This window comes from Moschus berezovskii, chromosome X (assembly GCF_049115385.1).
Source record: "Moschus berezovskii isolate FMDL1 chromosome X, NW_MosBer_1.0, whole genome shotgun sequence".
Lineage (NCBI taxonomy): Eukaryota > Metazoa > Chordata > Mammalia > Artiodactyla > Moschidae > Moschus > Moschus berezovskii.
Window position 1 is genome coordinate 100,372,376 of NC_142488.1, and position 21,346 is coordinate 100,393,721.

The following is a 21,346-nucleotide window of genomic DNA, read 5'->3' on the forward strand; positions in this document are numbered from 1 at the left end:
TACGTACTCTGTTTCTGAGGTTTTCTTTTTTTCCATAGCAAGTTCATTCCCTTTCCCTTTAAAATATTTGTTAGTAAAATTTCTCAGAATACCCAATACCTTGCATATGGTCACTTTGAAAATAACAATTTACACACATCCCTATAATCTGGACTTTTGTCCACATAGGAAAAAAGAAACCAAAAAATGGTATAGTGTTTTTGCTTTTACTCAGAGTGAACTGGGAGTGGACTAAATAATCTCATAAACTGCTTTAAATACATTTCTGCTTTTATTACAGATGCAGAATGTCTGTTTATCCAGTATGACTTCCTCTGACGCTTTGGCAAAAATCACTTTGTACCTAGGACTGTAATTATTTATATAACTTATCTCTCCTACTATACTATAAATTCCTAAGGCAAAATTTAGACTAGATTTACAGGATGAACTGTTTAAACATAATTAAAGGGAGAAAAAGCTGCCTTTTAAGAGCAAAGGGTAAAGTTCAGAGATAGATGTAAGAATAGGTTCAATTTCTTCTAGTTTACTCTCTCCTTATGAAACACAAAAACCAAGAGCTCTGACAGAGCAAAACACCATTTTCAGTTTCTCCCACACCTTCACCAATTTTCAGCTTCTCTCACATCTTCACCTTCTTACTGATTTTTGACCCAAAGGCATTGTGCCTGTGTCTCAAAGAAGCAGAGGTTCCAACTGGAGACTCTGAAGATCTGGAAGATGTGATAAGGAATTAGAATCTGATATACTCACTAAACTTAATTTCTGTGGCAGTAGGTGCTATATGAACTCAGACAGGTCTCTATAACTCAGGAGTCATCACCCATATTGGGAATGGTTCTTGCTGTTTGGTTTCTCCTGCCACATTCTCTTGCCCAGTTTTTGGCCACATCTGTGCATATTAGCACAACCATGGAATAATGAAGGCATACATTAAACTAGTGGCTAAAGTGAAGATTCCAGATTCTGACATACTATATTTAGCTGTGCTATTCTATGGATAATTTTGAATAAAAGGCATATAGCAACCTAGGTTCCAAACTACACCTCAAATTAAATGCTTATAAAATCTGACAATTTCTCACTTGGTAATTTATACACTGAAACTAACAAATGAGGCATAAATTTTAGGGCTCAAGCCATGCTACCATTTGTAAAAGGTAACAAAATGTAGATCATAAATTAAGATAATTAATTTTGCATAGTGTTTTTGATAGATCTAATTTCTGTCTCAAAAAAAAAAACGTATTTTAGCCAAGATCCTTGCCACAAACACTTACCAAAAATAGTCTGGCCTTAACATCTCCAGAATGAGCTTCACTGACAACAAGGTATAGTCAGAAGTGACTCATGTACAGCTTTTTTTTTTTTTTTCATAAGAAAAATCAATCCTGGTGATGCTACCATGAGGAGTTGGGGAGCTTGTTTAAACTAATTATTCACAATGAGCCAAGTCTAGTTACCTAAAATAATCAAGAATAAGAATGATCACAAAAGAGTCTGCCCCCCTGAGGGGGAAAATATAATTATGCTGCTTACAATGCTTTTAAACTCACACTGCTTTAGAAAAATGCCAGATTACAACATCAAAATATAAAAGCAAATTTGGTTTACAATGAATCTACTTACCCAAAAGTACCCAATCTAGCCAGGACCTTTGAAAGTAATAAAGTAGGTTGTTAGCTATTTGCAGTATCTCAAAAAGTCTAATAGCAAGTAAACATTTGCAACATGTAAACAAAAAAATCATCCTCTCTCTCTCATCCCCCCACCCCCCCACACACAAACACTCTCTCACACAAAGGAAAACACATCACCTTTCATATGGTCACCCTAGTCCCTAGAAAGAATAAACCTCCCTTGCTATTTTCTCAGAATTAAGCAGTGCAACAAAGTAGTATAGTTCTGAATCAAGTTTCAGACACTGCCTGCACCTGCATAATTATTTCATTGCCAAGCCATCTAAGTACAACCAAGTAAAGGAGAAGAAAAGAAAGATAGCCTTTTAAGAGTGGCAATAGGCCATATTCCTGTTTTATGAAATAAGACCACATCTATTAATCACTTATATATTATAGAAAAATTACTATCAACTTGAATTTACATAAAGAAATAGACCTACACTTCGCTGGACAATTTATTAACCAAGATCTTGAGGAATTTTCTTCGACTGAGATGTTTATGTTCATTCATACTAATTGTAATTCTTTCTATAAAACTATATAATCTAAGTACCGAAAAAGAGGAAATAAATTTGTCTTTGCTTTCTAACATGTAAAAGCCACTAATGCAACTAGCTTGATAAATGCTAGAAATTATTCTTTTTCAATAGGGATAAAGAATATTTCTTCCTTAAAGTTTAGACCACTAATATATATACTAATTTGTGAACCTTAATTTCACCATGGATAAACTTCTATCAATAATTCTGAGCTCTCAGTCCTGCTTCTTACTTGCTATAATCTTTCCTGCTTTTACCCAGGTCAAGGAAATAATAGTCTACTTAATATTTCCATGTTGTAGTTCTCACAAAGTTTTCCTGCTACCTACATAGGAACTATGTATTTTTACAACTGGGAGAAATCCTCGGCCTATGTATAAGGTCTTATTTCAGTCTACAATAAATGATAATTTTAATTAGGAGAACGTAAAACTGGGCTATGACAAGTATTTTAATTTTAAAGCAGTATATTTATACATAAAAACTTAATGCGGATTAGGCATTCATTTACAAAGTACCTGATTATTTTTCTTACACTTAGGTTTTAGAGATTAAGGGACCACAAACAAACTAGATCACTATCTTCTATATAACGGTTAGCTTTTTAAAAGAAAAAAGGGCACTCATACAGCATGCCCATGTTCATGGTAGCATTATGTACAATAGTCTAAAAGTGGAAGCCATCCAAGTTTTCATGCATGGATGAATGGACAAAATGGAGAAGATACATATAATGGAATGTTATTTAGCCTTAAAAAGGAAGTAAATTCTAACACACGCTATAACATGGGAGAACCATGAAAACATTATGCCAAATGAAATAAGCCAGTCATAAAAAGACAAATATGCTTCCACTTTTGTGAGGTACCTAGAAGAGTCAGAGTCATAGAGACAGAAAGTATTAGAATGATGGTTGTCAGGGGCTTGGGAAGGGGGAAATGGGGAGTTAGACTTTAGTGAGTACAGAGTTTCAGTTAGGGAAGATAAAAACGTTCTGGAGATGAATGGTGGATGGTTGCATCATCAATGTGAATGTACTTAAGGCCACAGAACTATACACTTAAAATTAAAGTAGTAAATTTTATGCTATGCATATTTTACTATGAAAAAGAGTATAGCTGAGTAACATGAAGAACACTGAATAATATCTAGGATGAAAACAATGAGTTACCAGATATCCTATTTTTTTTTAAAAGGACACCTATACTTGACGAGTCTTTAATTTCACTATTTTTTATTTTGTTTTCTCCTCTTTTATTCCAAACCTACTAAGTTCATTTGATTCCATTTATAAGTTTTATGATTTATATATAGGTTTTAAGACTGAAAGACCAGACTCCAAGAATCACCAACTGTTATGTTCAAAAGAATCGTATTCTTCTTGGAGTCTAACCCACAATTAACATTCAGGCAAAGAACATGATTTCATTTCATATGATAGTATATTTTTGAAAAAAGCATTATTCTTTTATACAATATTAATACAAGTCAATTTTCTTCTGACTAGTCTATGCAACCATGAGTTATATACTTTTTATAACCCCATCTATGGATTTTCTGAAATTAAAACAATGTTCTAAACTTCAATCTTAACTGCTAACTAGAATTTTTGAAGTATTATTGACCTATGGTTAAACAATTTATAGGAACCTGCTTTCAAGTTCATTATTTTCACCAGGAAGCTGCAAAACATACATTCTCAGAAATTTTCATTTTATCTTATCTTAAATGTAGTAGTTAAGGGCTTGCACTTTGCAGTCAGATAGCCTGGGTTTGAATCCTGTTTCTGCCACTTACTTGATATGTGATTGGGTACATTATTTAAATTCTCTAAATCTCAGTTTCCTTGTTTTTAAAAAGTGGATATTAATACCTGAGAGATGTTGTAAACACCATGCATATAAAGCTCCTCTGCAGTATCTGACATGTAGTAAGTTCTTAAAAAACAGGAGCTATTAATACCACTAATAACAACAGCATGTAGAAATGATAAGTGCCCTATGCCACTTTTAAAAATGACACCACAGTTTTGACTCTAATATGAATCCAAAAAAGAACAACCGTATATATTGAGATTTGTTCTCTTTGTTCCTCTCTTCCAAATAACTTCACTCTTATTATCATATTAAGCAAAAAAAGAAATTAAGTCCAACAAAAATGAGAAGACCAGGTACGTATGTGTGTATATACATACACAAACACACATCTCTCTCTAATGTGCTGTATATGATTTCAGCAAGTTGTACAGAAACATGGGGGAAAAGTTGAAAAGTAAACAGAGTAATAGACTGCATTTGTATATGTACAAATACAAATGTAGGCAAATCTCTAAGTTCAACTATCTGAATAATTCATTCAGAATCATATTATTGTCAGAAAAAATATACTGTAATTCTTCTGGTAACTGCCCTAGGAGACAGATCCACAAGTTCAGAAAACTTGGATATTTTCATCCGTTTTTATCAACATTCACAAGAGAATTTCATATTTTTTTTAAGTAATAACAAACTGCTACTACAGTTACTGCTACTAAGGATTTCTAAAGTATACAATATTTGATACTGGGATTTCTGCCATGGTTTCATTTGAAAGTACAAAGGTTTTGTATACTATCTACTTGGACACCCCAACTTTAAAGAAAAATGGAAATTTTATAACATACTTCTGTTTTTGAAAATGTGTTCCTTGGAGCACTAATGGCATAAGAGGGTGGGAGGATAAAAGGGTTCTGAGAAATCCTGCAGTGAGCAGAGCTGTTTAAAGTTGTTTAACTAGTGTTCCCAAAATTTATTTGGCCATAGAATTCTTTTTTCAAGCAATACCAAGGAACCAGTATTCCTCATAACAACTTATTTTAGGAAATATATAATAAATTGCCTTTCATTAGCTATTTAAAAGGTAATTTTATGCACCTGTCCCAAAAAGATAGTCACAGGCAGAATTTGCTAAAGTCCCAAAATGAGTCCATGATATTTCATGTCAAGAAAGAAAATCTAACATGCCTAGATTTATATTTGTGCTATCTTGTAGTTATTTCCAGAATGTGTGTTTCTGGAACACATTTCCTGCCTGTTATTTATTATTTAATCAAGTCCAAACACCCCATTTCTAATACCTGTGAAAATCTAAGAATCAATGTGACCCTCCAAGCCTTTTCCTTTCTTTCTGGGCTTTGGTGTAAGCCAAGAAAACCCTGTAGCTATGAGCTATATCTTCAAATATAAGAATACTAAACTCAGTTACCAGCATTTTAACAACTGGTGATATGAGCTGCATTGATGCAATTCTATAGTAAAATAATGAAGCTTCTACAACATTAATCCTGAAGCAACATAGTGACTGATTATTATTGATACTTCATTCCCCTGACATCTCCCTAACATGCCTATAAAGTATATAAAGTACTGTAAACACTGCTTTATCTACTGAAGATTGAGCAGCTTGCCCCAAGTACCAAGAGTCAACAGGGACCAATTTCCTGTTGGACAGACACCGTGCATTTTACAACTATAGAAACTGCATCAGATAATCACCCTGAAATATGAACAAAAACAGGAAATTCCTTTACTAATAGCTTATTATTTAAGGAATTTCTTCTTTTGAAATAATTTTAGAACACAATTTGCTAGAAATCTAAACTTGAACCAAAAAAATCTGATGGCATGCTAGATAGCTTTTTTGTGAGTTCAGAAATTAAGAACAAAGTTTTAACAACTGTAATGAGGCATTCATTACTTTGTCCTTGTGTTGGATGAAACAAAATAAGTAAGCTACAGTTAATTCTGGGTAAAGTGAGAATGTGAATGATTATGCTGTCAGGCTGTTGCATCCCTTTCTTCTTAGGTTCTCCCTTCAATTCCAGAAGTACATAAAAGTGTAACAGAATGAGTGAGGCAGAATAGATATCAACAATTTTTTAAAAGCCTAACAAAGAAGACACAATGACTGTTATTATGGAAATAATACATGTAAGTAATCCATGGATATTTTGTCATTGATTTTCAAGTTATACAAAATAAGCTGATCACTGAAAGAAAAAAAACACTTAAAGACATTTATGGCAGAATACATGTAATCCATGGATATTCTGTCATTGATTTTCAAGTTATACAAAATAAGCTGATTACTGAAAGAAAAAAAAACACTTAAAGACATTTATGGCAGAATACATGTAATCACAGTATTCTATATTATGATAATATATATCAATAACATTTTATCAGAGATATGGCAAATGGTCGAGGAGAAAAAAGTCTGACATGAAAGGAGTCAAGAATGTTGACAATTCAGGAAAGGAAAAGAAGTTAAGAATCAAGTTTAAGTTTCATAAGGTTTTTTTTTTTTAATATAGAAGCAGAGGTAACAAAAATTGGTCTTCACCTGGTAAGTGTGTACTCCCTGAGTCCTGAATGCAAATTCATGGCAGAAAAAGTACCTATGCATCCACGCAATCTTTTGTCTCGACCAATCTTCCATGTTACAAACAGTGGGCTGTAATGGAAGATAAAAATAGGGTAAATCAATCAATTCAATTCAAAGAAATATTTGTTGAATACTTACTATACCAAGGTTAGGTGCCTGGAATACAAAGACTAGATGACAGGCTCTCAGGGGCTTAGCTGCATTTAGAAACAATTATAGCTACACTGTATTAAATGTATTCTATATGTTGGTGGTGGTTTAGTCACTAAGTGTCTGGCTCTTTTGAGACTCCATGGACTGTAGCCCACCAGGCTCCTTTGCCCATGCGATTTCCCAGGCAAGAATACTGGAGTGGGCTGCCATTTCCTCCTTCAGGGAATATTCCTGATCCAGGTATTGAACCCGCATCTCCTGCACTGCAGGTGGATTCTTTATCATCTGAGCCACTTGGGAAGCTCTATATGTTAGAAAGTCCAATAAGTGGTTTTAACAGATTATCCACGTTAATCCTCATCAACAACTCTAGAGGCCTGATACTATTACTAACATTTCCAATTTTACAGATGAAGCAGTAACACAGTTAATACATCATGAAGTAGGAACTCAAACCTGGCCAGTCTTGACCAGAGCCATTACTGCCTGATTCCTCATTTAAAACTCAAGTCACTGATTGATTCCTAAGCCTAGTCTAGAAAATCAGGGGGTAAAAATCAACAGATTCAATAAATACTTACTGAATGTATGGGGGTGGGAGGTGCAAAGCACTGTGAAAGGTGCTATTGGAGATACGTGCTATTGGAGATGGTGCTATTGTAGTTGCCTAGAACATAGTCTTTGCTCTCTGAGAGCCAGTATAGGAGGAGGGCTTGTTCACAGCTAACTAACACAAGGCAAAAGGAACTAAGTGCTAGAAGCCCTGTCCAAAATGCCACAAATTAAGCTACTGGGATAGGAGAAAATTTCATCGAGTGTGATCATCTTCAGCTTGGCCTAGAAGAATGAGTAGGGTTTGGAGAGGTGAAGGACAACAGCAAATATTAACAAAGTAATACTCTGAAACCAGAAAGTTTATTTCAATTTTCAGACAAAATTACTGCCAATAAATAAAATCTTTCAAGCATCAAATATCAAAATGTCAATTAGAATGGCAACAAGAAAATAGTTTAGTTGTTTGGATTGCTGTTTTAAGAAGGGTAATACAGTTTTTTTGTTTGTTTGTTTAAGTTCACAGTCTGCAGACTTTATTTTTTATATATTCTTTTTAAAAATTCATTTATTTTTAACTGGAGGATAATTGCCTTACAATGTTGTGTTGATTTCTGCCATACATCAACATGAGCTGATGTTATACTATAGGTATAAGATGTGGTAATACAGTTTTAAATGAAATTTAATACAGTAGATGTTTGGACTCTCCAGCAAAGCACTCACAGCCTCAGTTAGTGGTTAATTTTAAAAACAACTCTTTTATAAACAGAAGCAACTTTGTCAGGTTTTATGAAATAACTTAATTCATATATGTTAGAACATTTTGTAAAAAGATTAACACTCTATAGTTGGGGATGGCCCCTGTTAATATGAGTATTCACAGAATTTGGTATAACATAAAACACTTCAGCTTTCTAAAAACTAAAATTTTATGGGATATACCATATGTCATATATTTCTTATATAATTATGTATATTTATATTTTTATATTAATATATTTATAACTTTATATTAATATACTGGAGAACACATTCTTTATTTAAAGTACTCTCTAATAAGTCATCAGCAGTTGGGGGAAAAGATATCCTATTCAAGCACTTCAGTCACCCACCTCAAACATTTAAATTATGCTGTGTTCCAACAAGTAACCACAATAGCAGAGAGATTCCCAAACAAATAATCCAAACCAGGGAGCAGTACTAAGAATTACCTCCTTCTAAGAGCCAAATGCCCAGAGGCATTGAAAAAGATGACTAAGTGTAAGGCCAAGTTTTGTCAGTCAGTTATTATTCACATGCTGGATGACCTATACTAAAGGTACTAAAATAAAAAGCAAAAGGTAAATTCTAGGGGTTTTTTTTGGTTTGTTTTCTACATCATATGTATTATCTTATAACTTGATACAGGGTTCTAATGCTCCAGCTGAAATTTTTCTCTAATTGCTCTTGATTACTAGTTGATCAGGAAGATAAGTATTAGATGGGATCACTTTCTCACCAATTCTTCTATTACTTGTACAAATACTAGTATCCTAAAATTCACACATATTGTCTTTAAAGATGAATTTCACCTCTTCGTTTTTCACCTTCTAACTTGGGGTCAATGTCAGCAATCATTAAATGAACAGTAAGATGTCAATCCTCTCCCATAACAATGCCTATACAAAAGATTTGTATGTAAGATCCACTGATAGATTCAGAACAAAGTGAATCATTCCGTACCATATATAACAATATGTCTTTAAAATTCCATGATGGCTTCTCAATAACACAGAACTAAGTTGTATATTCTCTTCCTCAGTGATTTAAGTGGGAAACCTAAAAGTAGGAATGAACTTATTTGCTATCAAAAACATGAAAGTCATTTAAAAAATCTTTTCCTTCAATCCTCTTATTCATCCCACTAAAATAGATAAGCATACCATTTTCACTGTAATCCTGTCTATTCAAGCAAACGTTTGAAATTTGTAGAGTAAATTAAAAAAGAACAACATTAAATGCTATATTATAAAATGTGTTGGAGGGTATTCAAGCACATAGTGGGAGAAATTATATACAGTTTCTTATTTGTTGTTGTTGTTCAGTTGTTCAGCCTTGTCCGACTCTGCGACCCCATGGACTGCAGCATGCCAGGCTTCCCTGTCCTTCACCATCTCCCAGAGCTTTCTCAAACTCATGTCCATTAAATCAGTAATGCCATCCAACCATCTCATTCTTTGTCGTCCCCTTCTCCTCCTGCCTTCACTCTTTCCCAACATCAGGGTCTTTTCCATTAAGTTGGCTCTTCGCATCAGGTGGCCAAAGCATTGGAGCTTCATCATCAGTCCTTCCAATGAATATTCAGGACTGATTTCCCTTAGGATTGACTGGCTGATCTCTTTGCAGTCCAAGGGACTCTCAAGAGTCTTCTCCAACACTACAGTTCAAAAACATCAATTCTTCGGCACTCAGCCTTCTTTATGGGCCAACTCTCACAGTTTCTTATTAGGCTATGCTATGACTGATGAAGGAATGATTCACTCAGAGGGTAGAGTGCTAGAGGATATGCTGCATTTTGCCTGGGAGAACAGGTGCTCCATAATAAGCAAGGGCATGGAGAAGTAAAAGCACACAACACTTTCAGAGACCAAGAAGTAGTCTGACAATCCTGATAACTCATTATGGTCTCTTCCATATTTAACACTCTATGAATTTTAGGCACTGTTGAGTATATGTTCTCAAGAGCCCTCATAGAGGTAGAGCAGATGCAGAATCACCTGTACTCTCCCTGTTCCTTACCTGCCCCAGGCAACATCCTCTTTGGTGGGGGTGGTATTGCAGGGAGGTATCTGTATCAAAGATGGGAGAGACTGCTACTTGACAACCCCACTATACTTAGGACAGAAGCCTGAAGATGGAAGAAATCAGACCTTTAGTAGACAGAATGAAACTACTTCAAAATCTGGGACTCAAATTTCTCATTTGCAAATGCTCATCCAAAGTCTTTTAAAAAGAACATGTTATGTGGAAATTAAAAAACCCCAAACATCTAAAAGCAATATTTATTTAATGGGGAAAATAACTTGGGAAGTCAAGCATTTTAAAGTAGACTGAAACAGAATAAACACTATGGAGCACAAGAGATTGTATCTTGTATATGGTAACGACTTTGTACAGGGCAATGGCTATGGGAACATTCAATACATACCATCTAAAAATAGCAACAAAAGTCTTTCTTTTCCTAACACACAGAGGGAAGAAATAGGCAATTTCACTCTTAAATGTGTTATTAAAACATATGAGTTCCCAAAAGGATATAAAACATCAGCATAATCAGAGACAGATCAAAGTAGAAAAAGGGACCTGAGCCTGTCGAGAAGAGCTGCTTACTTAATGACAGGGAAATTTAAAACAAAACAAAACAACAGTTCATAGTTATAGTAAGACAAAGAGTGAATGGTTTTCAAAAATACTTTCACTATATGGTTTGAGGCCACCAACGTACATTGAAAAAAATGCTACAAACCAGAAAGGGGTTCAAAATGAAATGAATATTAATGGAAATGTTTATTTGAAAGTAACCAGACACAGCTTTTCAAGGAATTTTCCCACTTCTGAACAGTTTGTGCCACTATGTTCTGAGAAATGTTTGGGGGAAAGTAAATGCTCTCCGTTTTTCCAAGTCTGTAGAGGAAGTGGAAGTAACAACCTTATCTAGGTAAATCCTCCCTGCCAACTGACAGACAGTACTATCAGGTCAATAGTAGCTCTTAGGGGAAATGCAGTTGCGTGGAATCAGCAAAAGTCCACAACAGCAATGTAAATCTGAGCAGGATAATACTCCCAAGTTGCATGCCACTTCCCATGCCTCTCTTCTAAGACTATTCTATTGCTGTAGATCAGGATAGATTAGAAATATGTTTGTGGGAGAGGGGTACAACCATGAAAAAGGCATATTTACTTATTTACCATAATATTTCCTCTGCCATACCGAGGCAAAAACAAAGGCTGAAAATATCCTTGGACATTAGCAAGCCCCTACTCTGGCAATTTACTCCTCTTTAGAATGACATTTGTAGGTGGGAACATTAACAATACAATGTCAATCCCTATCAATATACTAATGACTGCTATAGGGGTCTTCAACAAGGTTATTTATATTATAGGTAGATACAGGAAAAGAGAGAAGTTCCTCAAGCTTGGTTCTTTTGCCATCAAAAAATGACTGCTTTTCAACTGAAACTCCTCACCAACTTAGTCCACTGTATTACTCATAACATCCAACTCAATATTGTAATTCCACAGTATCTAGAAGCTCAGAGAACCACAGAAATAGCAGTCTTCCTTCCACAACCAGATTAAAACCTTTCATATCCTATTTTAACACAAAGAAGCTATATATTTCATTTCCAAACTGTATAAACAACAAATTCAATTTGTTAAAATGTACTCAATTATCATCAAATCTCATATTAGTCTGCTCAAGTCACCATAACAAAATGCCATAAACTGAGTGATTGAAACAACAGAAATTAATTTTCTCAAATTCTAGAGGATAGAAGTCTACAAGCTCTCTTCCTAGATTGTAGATGGCTGCTTAGTCTTTGCATGGCCTTTCCTTTGAACTTCAAAACAAGAATGAGTATCCACGTGAGCTCTTTAGTATCTCTTGAAAGGACAATAATCCTATTTTATCATGGCTCCATCCTTATGACCTCATTTAACCTTAATTATCTCGTTATACGCCCTAATCCAAATACAGTCCTGGGGGGCTAGGGTTTCCACTATATGTTTCAAATGTAGTCTTGGGGGCTTAGGGTTTCAACATATGGGTTTTGTGGGGACGCACAGCAAATCACTAACAAAAATGTTAGCACATATTTCAAAGTTTACGTAATAACTTATCTAAGGTTATTAGGAACTAAAAAGCCTCTTGATGAAAGTGAAAGAGAAGAGTGAAAAAGTTGGCTTGAAGCTCAACATTCAGAAAACGAAGATCATGGCATCTGGTCCCATCACTTCATGGGAAATAGATGGGGAAAACAGTGGAAACAGTGTCAGACTTTATTTTGGGGGGCTCCAAAATCACTGCGGATGCTGACTGCAGCCATGAAATTAAAAGACGCTTACTCCTTGGAAGGAAAGTTATGACCAACCTAGATAGCATATTAAAAAAGCAGAGACATTACTTTGCCAAACAAGGTCCATCTAGTCAAGGCTATGGTTTTTCCAGTGGTCAGGTATGGATGTGAGAGTTGGACTGTGAAGAAAGCTGATCCCCGAAGAATTGATGCTTTTGAACTGTGGTGTTGAGAAGACTCTTGAGAGTCCCTTAGACTGCAAGGAGATCCAACCAGTCCATTCTAAAGGAGATCAATCCTGGGTGTTCATTGGAAGAACTGATGCTAAAGCTGAAACTCCAATACTTTGGCCACCTCATGCAAAGAGTTGACTCACTGGAAAAGACTCTGATGCTGGGAGGGATTGGAGGCAGGAGGAGAAGGGGACAACAAAGAATGAGATGGGTGGATGGCATCACCGACTCGATGGACATGAGTTTGAGTGAACTCTGGGAGCTGGTGATGGACAGGGAGGCCTGGTGTTCTGTGATTCATGGGGTCACAAAGAGTCGGACATGACTGAGCGACTGAACTGAACTGAAGGTTATTAGGTGAAAGAGCTTTTAAAAGATTATGTATTCCCTCTTCATTTTACAGGTGGAAAGCAAAAAGCTATCTAGGCATAATATAGGGTCAACTAGTTAGTGTTAGAACCTGGCTATTTCTGCAGATTTTCTTACTACTGATTTAAAATTTTAATTAAATTTAAAATTTTAAGTAGCAAACCTAGATGTCTTCTAAAATACCAGAGAACAGGAAAACCCCAAAACTGCTACACAGTACCACACAGGTGAATGTAAGCACAAATCTCCTTTTCTCCCTCTCCTCTCAGAAGGAACAAGAGAAAGTAGTTTAGAAGATACCCGGACAAACTGGAAATGCTGGATCAGCCTATCCAATTTGCAAGCTTCTATACTATTCCCATTAGAAGCCATAGCAAAATCTGTCATTTTACCTTTGATGGTCTCCCAACACCCTTTCTCACTCCCTTGAAACCTTCATTATCTCCTATGGCCTAGCCAGCTTTCATTAAACTCAAAACTCAGGTGTTCTATCTAATATCTACAAATTTCCACCAAATCAAAATTCTCATATACCATTGGTTAACAACTGTTTAGTTAGGTACTAATGTGATTATTTAAGTAATTCGTATTACTTAATGAGGCTTCTGAGTGAATGAATCATTAATTAGTGAATGAAGCTTAACTCTTTCAGATAATTTGAAATTCAAATTGATAGGACTCCCTGAAGGAAGAGGAATAGGAGGAAGTACACGGTTAAGGGGCAGGGAGAGAAGGTAAGGTTCTAAAGCATTTTATACTTTCTCATCCACACCAATCCTTTACTGCAGATAAGGAGAATACACTAAATCACCATTACAGCCTTATACCATGCTCCTCCCTCCAGGATACTTCCTGTATCCCACAGGGCTCAGGAAAATAAGGAGACACTGCTTAAACAGACAGCACAGGTTAGTACAGAAGACCCTCAAACCCTGAAAGTGGGAATCAGGAATGACCAATATTTCACTACTTTTCTCTGCCTGGTATTCCCAGAAATTCTATCATTGCAGCATTATATTCATAATGCTCATTTAACTGGCAAATGTCAGAGGAGGAGAGGCAGTCTAAAGTCTTTCAGATGATTGGGAAGGTTGAACATGTGTGTGTCTCTTACAAATCAAGGGTAATCACCACCAACACGCAACCAGCCAGATCATAAGCATACTTTAAAGGATTAGCTTGATTCTGCCAATTTTTGAACTGAAAGAACCATTTTTTCCTTTTAGCAAGACCAAATCAACAATTTTCAGTAAACTAAAAAAACTCAGTCTCAGGCTTAATAAACTGAGATAGTCTCATTATTATTTTCATTTTTAAAGTCCCAAATTAGATGAGAATGCTATCTGCATTGGAAAACAATACTACATTTGCACATATTCTCTTATTAGTTTACACTACAGTGGGAACTAAATTTAATATATGGTAGCATCTGAAGGAAGAAAAATAGCTTGTATTTTTTCTCAAAACAGGAACAAACCATAAATCTTTACTATCTGAAAATCTACCTCATAAATTTTAAATGACAAATTGCTATAGATTATAAATATAAAATACTTTCTATTTGGAATTCCTATTCTGAAACCATTTCAAAGAGCTTAAGGTTTGGAACTCAGCCTTAACTATGAAAAGAATTAATTATTTTAATATAAAACAGGCCAGGTCAAAAAAATGACCTACTGAAGTCTGAAGATTTCTAAACTCAATATAAGGAAAACTAAGAGAACTAGAACTAGATCCAGGGGTTTTAGAATGAATAGTGATTGATATAGTAAACTTTTTAAAATGCCATTAAAAACTTCTAAGGAACTATGTTTTGATACTTCCATTTGTACATCAGATGCTCAGCTGGATGCTCAGGGAATCCATTAACACTTAAAACAATGAAAACAACTAAGGTTTTTGTTGTTGTTGTTGCGGTTTAGGTCTGTCCCTACATCTTACCTCCCCAGCTAATGACCTATGTTCTGCAGTCCCGTCATAGGAAATAAATATGCTGACTGATTTAAACACTAGTATAAAAAAAGCTGGAAAGTTTTTCAGCTTCTTCATTCTAGATTTTTATCTTATTTCCCATTCCAAGGAGGTCTCATGTAATGTACGAGCTTAGTAAGTGTGCTCAGTCCTGTCCAACTCTTTGCGACCCCAAGGACTGTAGCCCGCCAGGCTCCTCTGTCCATGGAATTTTCCAGGCAAGAATACTGGGCTGGGTTGCCATTTACTCCGCCAGAGGATCTTCCCAACCCAGGGATTGAACCTGCATCTCCTGAATCAACAGGCAAATTCTTTACCACTGAGCCACCTGGGAAGCCCAGCTTAGTAAGTAAGACCAGCAGTAAAACTATGATGTATTTGTTTTTCACATGTTTTCTGAGTTTAGAAAGGTAACTGTTGATTTTAAGGTCCTTGTATTGGATTACTTGCTCCTATGGGAGAAAGGAGCTATTTAGACTCAGATTTATGGCAGGAATTCGGCAAGCCTTTCTCACTTTAGGAGGAAGAAGAAAGGCAGAATTTAGGGACAAAGTACTCAACTGAGACCATATTTTGTATCAGGGCAACTTGTGCTGCCTTTGCTTTCTTTCTTCCCTCTTCTCTTTAACTTTCAGAAATACTTCAACCTCTTAAGAACCTCTATCATGAAATATCCAAGGGATTATGATTTTTTTTTACATGGAACTGACATTCTCACTTCCAAAGTGCTTCTTTTTAAAAATCAACTTTATTAAAGTATATTTTGCAGATAACAAAATCAGCCTTTTTAAATGTAAAATTCAAAGAATTTTGACAAATGTATATATACAAGTAACCTAAAGCACAATTAAGGTATAGAACATTTCCATCACTCCAGAGTTCCTCTGTGTCTCTTTGCAATCAATCCCCTCCCCACACTCCTGGACCTTGGCAAATACTGACCTGCTTTTGGTCACTACAGCTTTACCTTTTCTAGAATTTCAAGTAAATGGAATCATCCAGTATGCAGTCTTTCATGTGCAGCTTCTTTCACTTAGAACAATGCATTTGATGTTCACTCATGTTGTTTGGCCCTTTTAAAATAATATTCCACTGAGTGGTTTTGTTTATCTACTCACTTGCTGATGGATATTTGGGTTGCTTCCAGTTTAGGGCTATTATAAACAAAGCTGCTATGATAATACTTGGATTTACGTTTTTGTGTGAACATAACTTTTCATTCCTTTTAGGTAACTACCTACAAAGATAACTGCTGAGCATGAATAGGTATATGCTTAACTTTGTAAGAAACTGCCAAACTATTTCCAATTGGCTGTACCAATTTTCAGTGGCTGTACCAGTTACTTTCTTACCGGTTTTGCATAAGTGTGCAGTGACTCCATAGCTTCACCAATACTTGGTATTGTCTTTTTAAAAAAAATTTAAGTTAATGTGTAGGAATATCTCACTGTGGTTTTAATTTGCAGCTCTCCGATAACTAAGGATACTGAGCAGCTCTTTAAGTGCTTAATATTCATTCACGTATCCTCTCTTGGAAGGTGCTTGTTCAACTTATTTGCTCATTTTTAATTGGATTGTTTTTCTTCTTTTTATTGAGTTGCAGGCTTTAAAAATATATTCTGAAAACCAATCTGTATCACATATATGTATTGCAAATACAATTTTCTAGTCAGTGGCTTGAATTTTCATTTTCTTAATAGTATCTTTTGAAGAGTGTATGTTCTTAATGAAATCTATCAATTTTTCTCTTCTGGTTTATATTTTTGTGTTCAATAAAAGAACTCTTTATCCAAAAGTTATCATGATTTTCTCCTATTCTCTTCCAGGGGTTTTATAATTTTAGCTTCTACATTTAGGTTTATAATTCATTATGAGTTACTTTTGTATATATTGTAAGGTGAATATTGAATATTTTTTAATTTTGGTGATGGATTTTTGTGTCGATGTACATAAAGAACATTGGTCTGTGGTTTTTTCTTCTAATATCTGTTGGTTTTTGGCACCATGGCAATGCCAGCCTCACAAAATGAGTTGGCAAGAATTTTATCCTCTCTTTCCTACAAGTTTGGTTTATTTGTTCCTTAAACATTTGATAAAATTCACCGTTAAAGTTACTGGAGCCTAGATTTTAATTATGGGATGATTTTAAATTACAATTTTAATTTCTTTAATAGATATAAAGCTGTTCAGTCTTTCCAAGTTCTTTTTGAGTCAGTTTTGGTAATCTGTGTCTTTCATGGAATTCTTCCATTTCATCTTAAGTTGTAGAATTTACTGGCATAAAATTATTCTTAATGTTCCCTTTTTATCTTTTTCATGTCTCTAGGATCTGTAGTGATATCCATTCTTTCTTTCCTGATATTGGTAATTTGCATTAATTTATATCTTTCTCTTTTTGTCTGTATCAATCTAGTTATCAGCTTATCAATTTTATTGATCTTTTCAAAGAGCTGGCTATTGGTTTCACTGATTTTTCTCTATGTTGGTTTTCTATTTTATTGATTTCTACTCTAACATTTTATTCCACTTACTTGGGGTTTAATTTGCTCTTCATTTTCTTGCTTCTTAGGTCAGAATCTTAGATTATTGATTTTTATATCTTCCTTATTTAAAGACTATACATTTCCCTCTAAGCACTGTTGCATCCTACAAGTTTTAATATGTTGTTTTCATTACCATTCTGTTCAAATATTTTGTAATTTCCCTATAACTTCTTCTTTGACTATGATTTCTTTAGAGGTATGCTGTGTAATTTCCTAATATTTGAGAATTTTCCAGATAGCTTTCTTGATTTCTAATTTAATTCCATTTTGATCAGAGAACATAATTTGTATTATTTCAATTATTTATAATATATTGAGATTTGTTTTATGGCCCAGAATGTGGTCTTAGTTCCATGTGACTTTGTAAAGAAGATATATTCTGGTAGCGTTAGGTCTAGTGTTTTATAAATACCAGTTAGGTAAAGTTGGTTGGTAGTATTGGTCAGATTTTCTATCCCCTCACTGACTTTTCTGTTTATTCTATCAGTTACTGAGTTAAGAGTGTTGAAATACCCAACTCTAACTGTGGTTTTGTCTATTTATCCATTCACTTGTATCTATTTTGATTCTGTCCATGTATTTTGAGGCTCTGTTAAGAGCATACCCTTTTAGGATTGTTGCTTTCTTAATGAATTGAACACTTCATCGTTATGAAATGTGCCCCCCATCCTGAAGTATAATCTGTCTCATATTAACATAAATACTCCAGCTTTCTTATGATTAGTGCTTGCATAATATATCTTTTCCCATCTTTTTATTTAGAACCTATCTGTGTCTTTCTTCTTACAGTGGGTTTCTTACAGGCAGTAGTACATAGTTGGGTCTTACCTTTTTATGCAGTCTTCTAATTGGAAAACTACTTATATTTAATGTAGCCTTAATATTGTTGTATTCTTTATATTTGATATTTGTTCTCTGTTTCCCATCCCTTCTCTGCGCCTCTTTTTCTGTTTTCTTTTGGATTAAATGAGTATAGTTTAATATTCATTTTTATTGCCATTATTAACTTATTATACTTTTTTGTTGGTTATTCCAGGTTGCAAATTATGCATCTTTAATTTATCATTATCAACATTCAAGTAATATGCCATCACTATACATATAAGAACCTGAGTGGTATACTTCCATTTCATTCCTTCTATGCCTTGGGGCTACTGTCACACCTTTTACATCTATATACATTATAAATACACATTATAATCTCTAAATAGATTATTAATTTTGCTTTAAACAATCAGGTAACTTTTTAAAAAATTTTTAAATGAACAAAAGTCTTTCATATTCATCCCCCACTTACCATACTTATCTGGAACTCTTCATTACCTCTAGAGATTCAGGTATCCATCTGGTATCATTTTCCTTCAGCCTAAAGAAATTTTTAATATTTCATGTCTGCTGGTGACAGTTTTTTGCCTGAAAAAATATATTTCTCCTTCACTTATTTTGGCTTTAATTTTTTTAAAGATTTTCACTGGAGACAGGATTTGAGGTTGACAGTACTTTTTTTTCTTTAGCACTTTAAAGATGTCATGCCATTGTCTTCTCACTTGCACTGTTTCTGATAAGATGTGTATGATTTCTTATCTTTGTTCTTCCATATGTACTGTTTCTTTTTCCCCCCTCTGGCTTCTTTTCCATGCTCCCTCTATTCACTGGTTTTCAGCAATTTGATTGTCTTAGAGTGGTTTTTTTGGGGGGTTATCCTACTTAGGGTTCATTGAGCTTTTTGGATTTATTAATATTTTCCATAATAACTGGAATTTTTGTCATTATTTTTTCAAATATTTTTCTGCCTATTCCTGTCTCTCCTTTCCTTCTGGGACTCCAATAACATGTATGTTAGTCTGCTTGATATTGTCCCACAAAGTATCAACCACTGAGGCTTTCTCTTTCTTCAGTTTTTTTACATTCTTTGTTTCAGATTGGATACTTTGGTTGTTATGTCTTCAAATGCATTAATCCTTTCTTTTGCAACTTAATCTGCTATTAATCTCATCCAGTGAATTTGTCACTTCATATAGTGTACTTTTTGGTTCCAGGAGTTCTATTTGCTTCTGTGTTAAATTTCTTTCATCATTACATCGATGTTTATCTTTCAAGTGTTCAGCACAAGTTGCTTTGAAGTCCTTGTCTGCTAATTCTGTAACTGTTATTTCTCATTCAGTTTCTACTGACTTGACTTCTTCTTGCTTCTGGGTCACATTTTAGTGCTTCTTGGAATGTCAAGTAGTTTTCTGGATATCAGCTATTATAATCATTGTATTTTTGAGTGCTTTTATTTCTGAGTCACCAGGGAAGCACTTTATTTTACTGTCTTCCTTTAAAGATTATTGAAACTTGTTTTGTTGTGCATCTAAATTTTTTGTGAATAATTATATTTCAAGGCTTAATTTTTAAGTTTTGTTACTTTGGGTCAAGGTATGTTTTATTCTATGACTACATTAATGCTACTACTAAGGAATAACTCTTCAGTTCAATTCAGTCGCTCAGTTGTGTCCGACTCTTTGTGACCCCATGAATCACAGCACGCCAGGCCTCCCTGTCCATCACCAACTCCTGGAGTTCATTCAAACCCACCTCCATCGAGTTGGTGATGCCATCCGGCCATCTCATTCTCTGTCGTCCCCGTCTCCTCCCGCCCACAATCCCTCCCAGCATCAGAGTCTTTACCAGTGAGTCAACTCTTCGCATGAGGTGGCCAAAGTATTGGAGTTTCAGCTTTAGTATCAGTCCTTCCAATGAACACCCAGGATTGATCTCCTTTACATGGTCTCTGTTGAATGTTCTGGGTGTTCAACAAGGTCTCTCAATTCTTGCTGTGGGAACTGAAATCTTTCTCTCAGACCTGTATGAGCTCTGGTAAATTTTCAGCTCATAGCTCCTGAGAAATAGTTTTTTATCCAGTGCCATGGTGTTTCTCTCAATACATTCACAAATTCATAATTCAGCCAAAGATAAAGGGGGCATTTATGCAGATTTCTGGAGTTATTTCTCTGACTAGCCCTCCTCAACTCTGCTCCACAAATTCCTGCCACCTAGGTAGACCTCCCTGAGTTCCTAACTCAAGTCTCATCAATTCAACAAGACTGCAGGTTCTGATTGAGTTCCCTCTCACAATGCTACGGTCCAGAAACTACCTACAGACAGAAAGCCAGGGTGACTGCAGGACTCGTTTTCTTTGTTCCGTTTTTCTCAGGGATCACAGTCCTGTGCTACCTGTTGCACAATGTCTGAAAACACTGTTTCATATATTTTTGTCCAGTTTCAAGTTGTTTATGGGGTATATGAGGCAGAAGGGAACATGTTTTATACCAGTTACTCCTTCGTGGACCACAGGGGAAGTCTCAAAGCCTTTTAACACTGAGTCACTTAAGAGTCAAACTCTGGTAGGTTTCACATACTAAATGTGGAAAAAGCCTACCACAAATAGTAGACGACCACAATAAGCAGGAGAATGGTTCAGGAAACAGAAAGCAAAGGGACACATCTCTTCAGCTTTGACAGCTGGTGCACTTTTAGAAGAATATGAAGTGACTCAACCAATTTCAGAGGCAATGCACCACTCAGAACCAAAAGGTTAGAGATGTCACTCTTAAAAATATCAAATCAAGAACTCTAAAATCCAAAGTAATGAAATAAAAAAAATCAAAGCAGTCAAGTATAAACTGAACTTGACAAAAGTGTCAGTTACCAGTCACTCTGATATTTCCTTCTTTAAGCCCATGCCAAAAATAGCTCTCTCCTCTTATTCTCCTTTCATACAAGTTAAAACAACAACAAAAAAATGCAATCCAGACAACCTTATTTACAACACTTAAA

General features: G+C 35.1%; 1 protein-coding gene across 1 annotated transcript in view; it reads right to left on the bottom strand.

Moving 5' to 3' along the window:
• Positions 1-21,346, bottom strand: part of AMMECR1 (AMMECR nuclear protein 1) — a 122,151-nt gene that overhangs the window by 53,255 nt on the left and 47,550 nt on the right. The window contains exon 2 of the mRNA XM_055393969.2: positions 6,602-6,712. Coding sequence (XP_055249944.2) covers positions 6,602-6,712 — 111 coding nt within the window. The remainder of the gene's footprint in view (positions 1-6,601; positions 6,713-21,346) is intronic.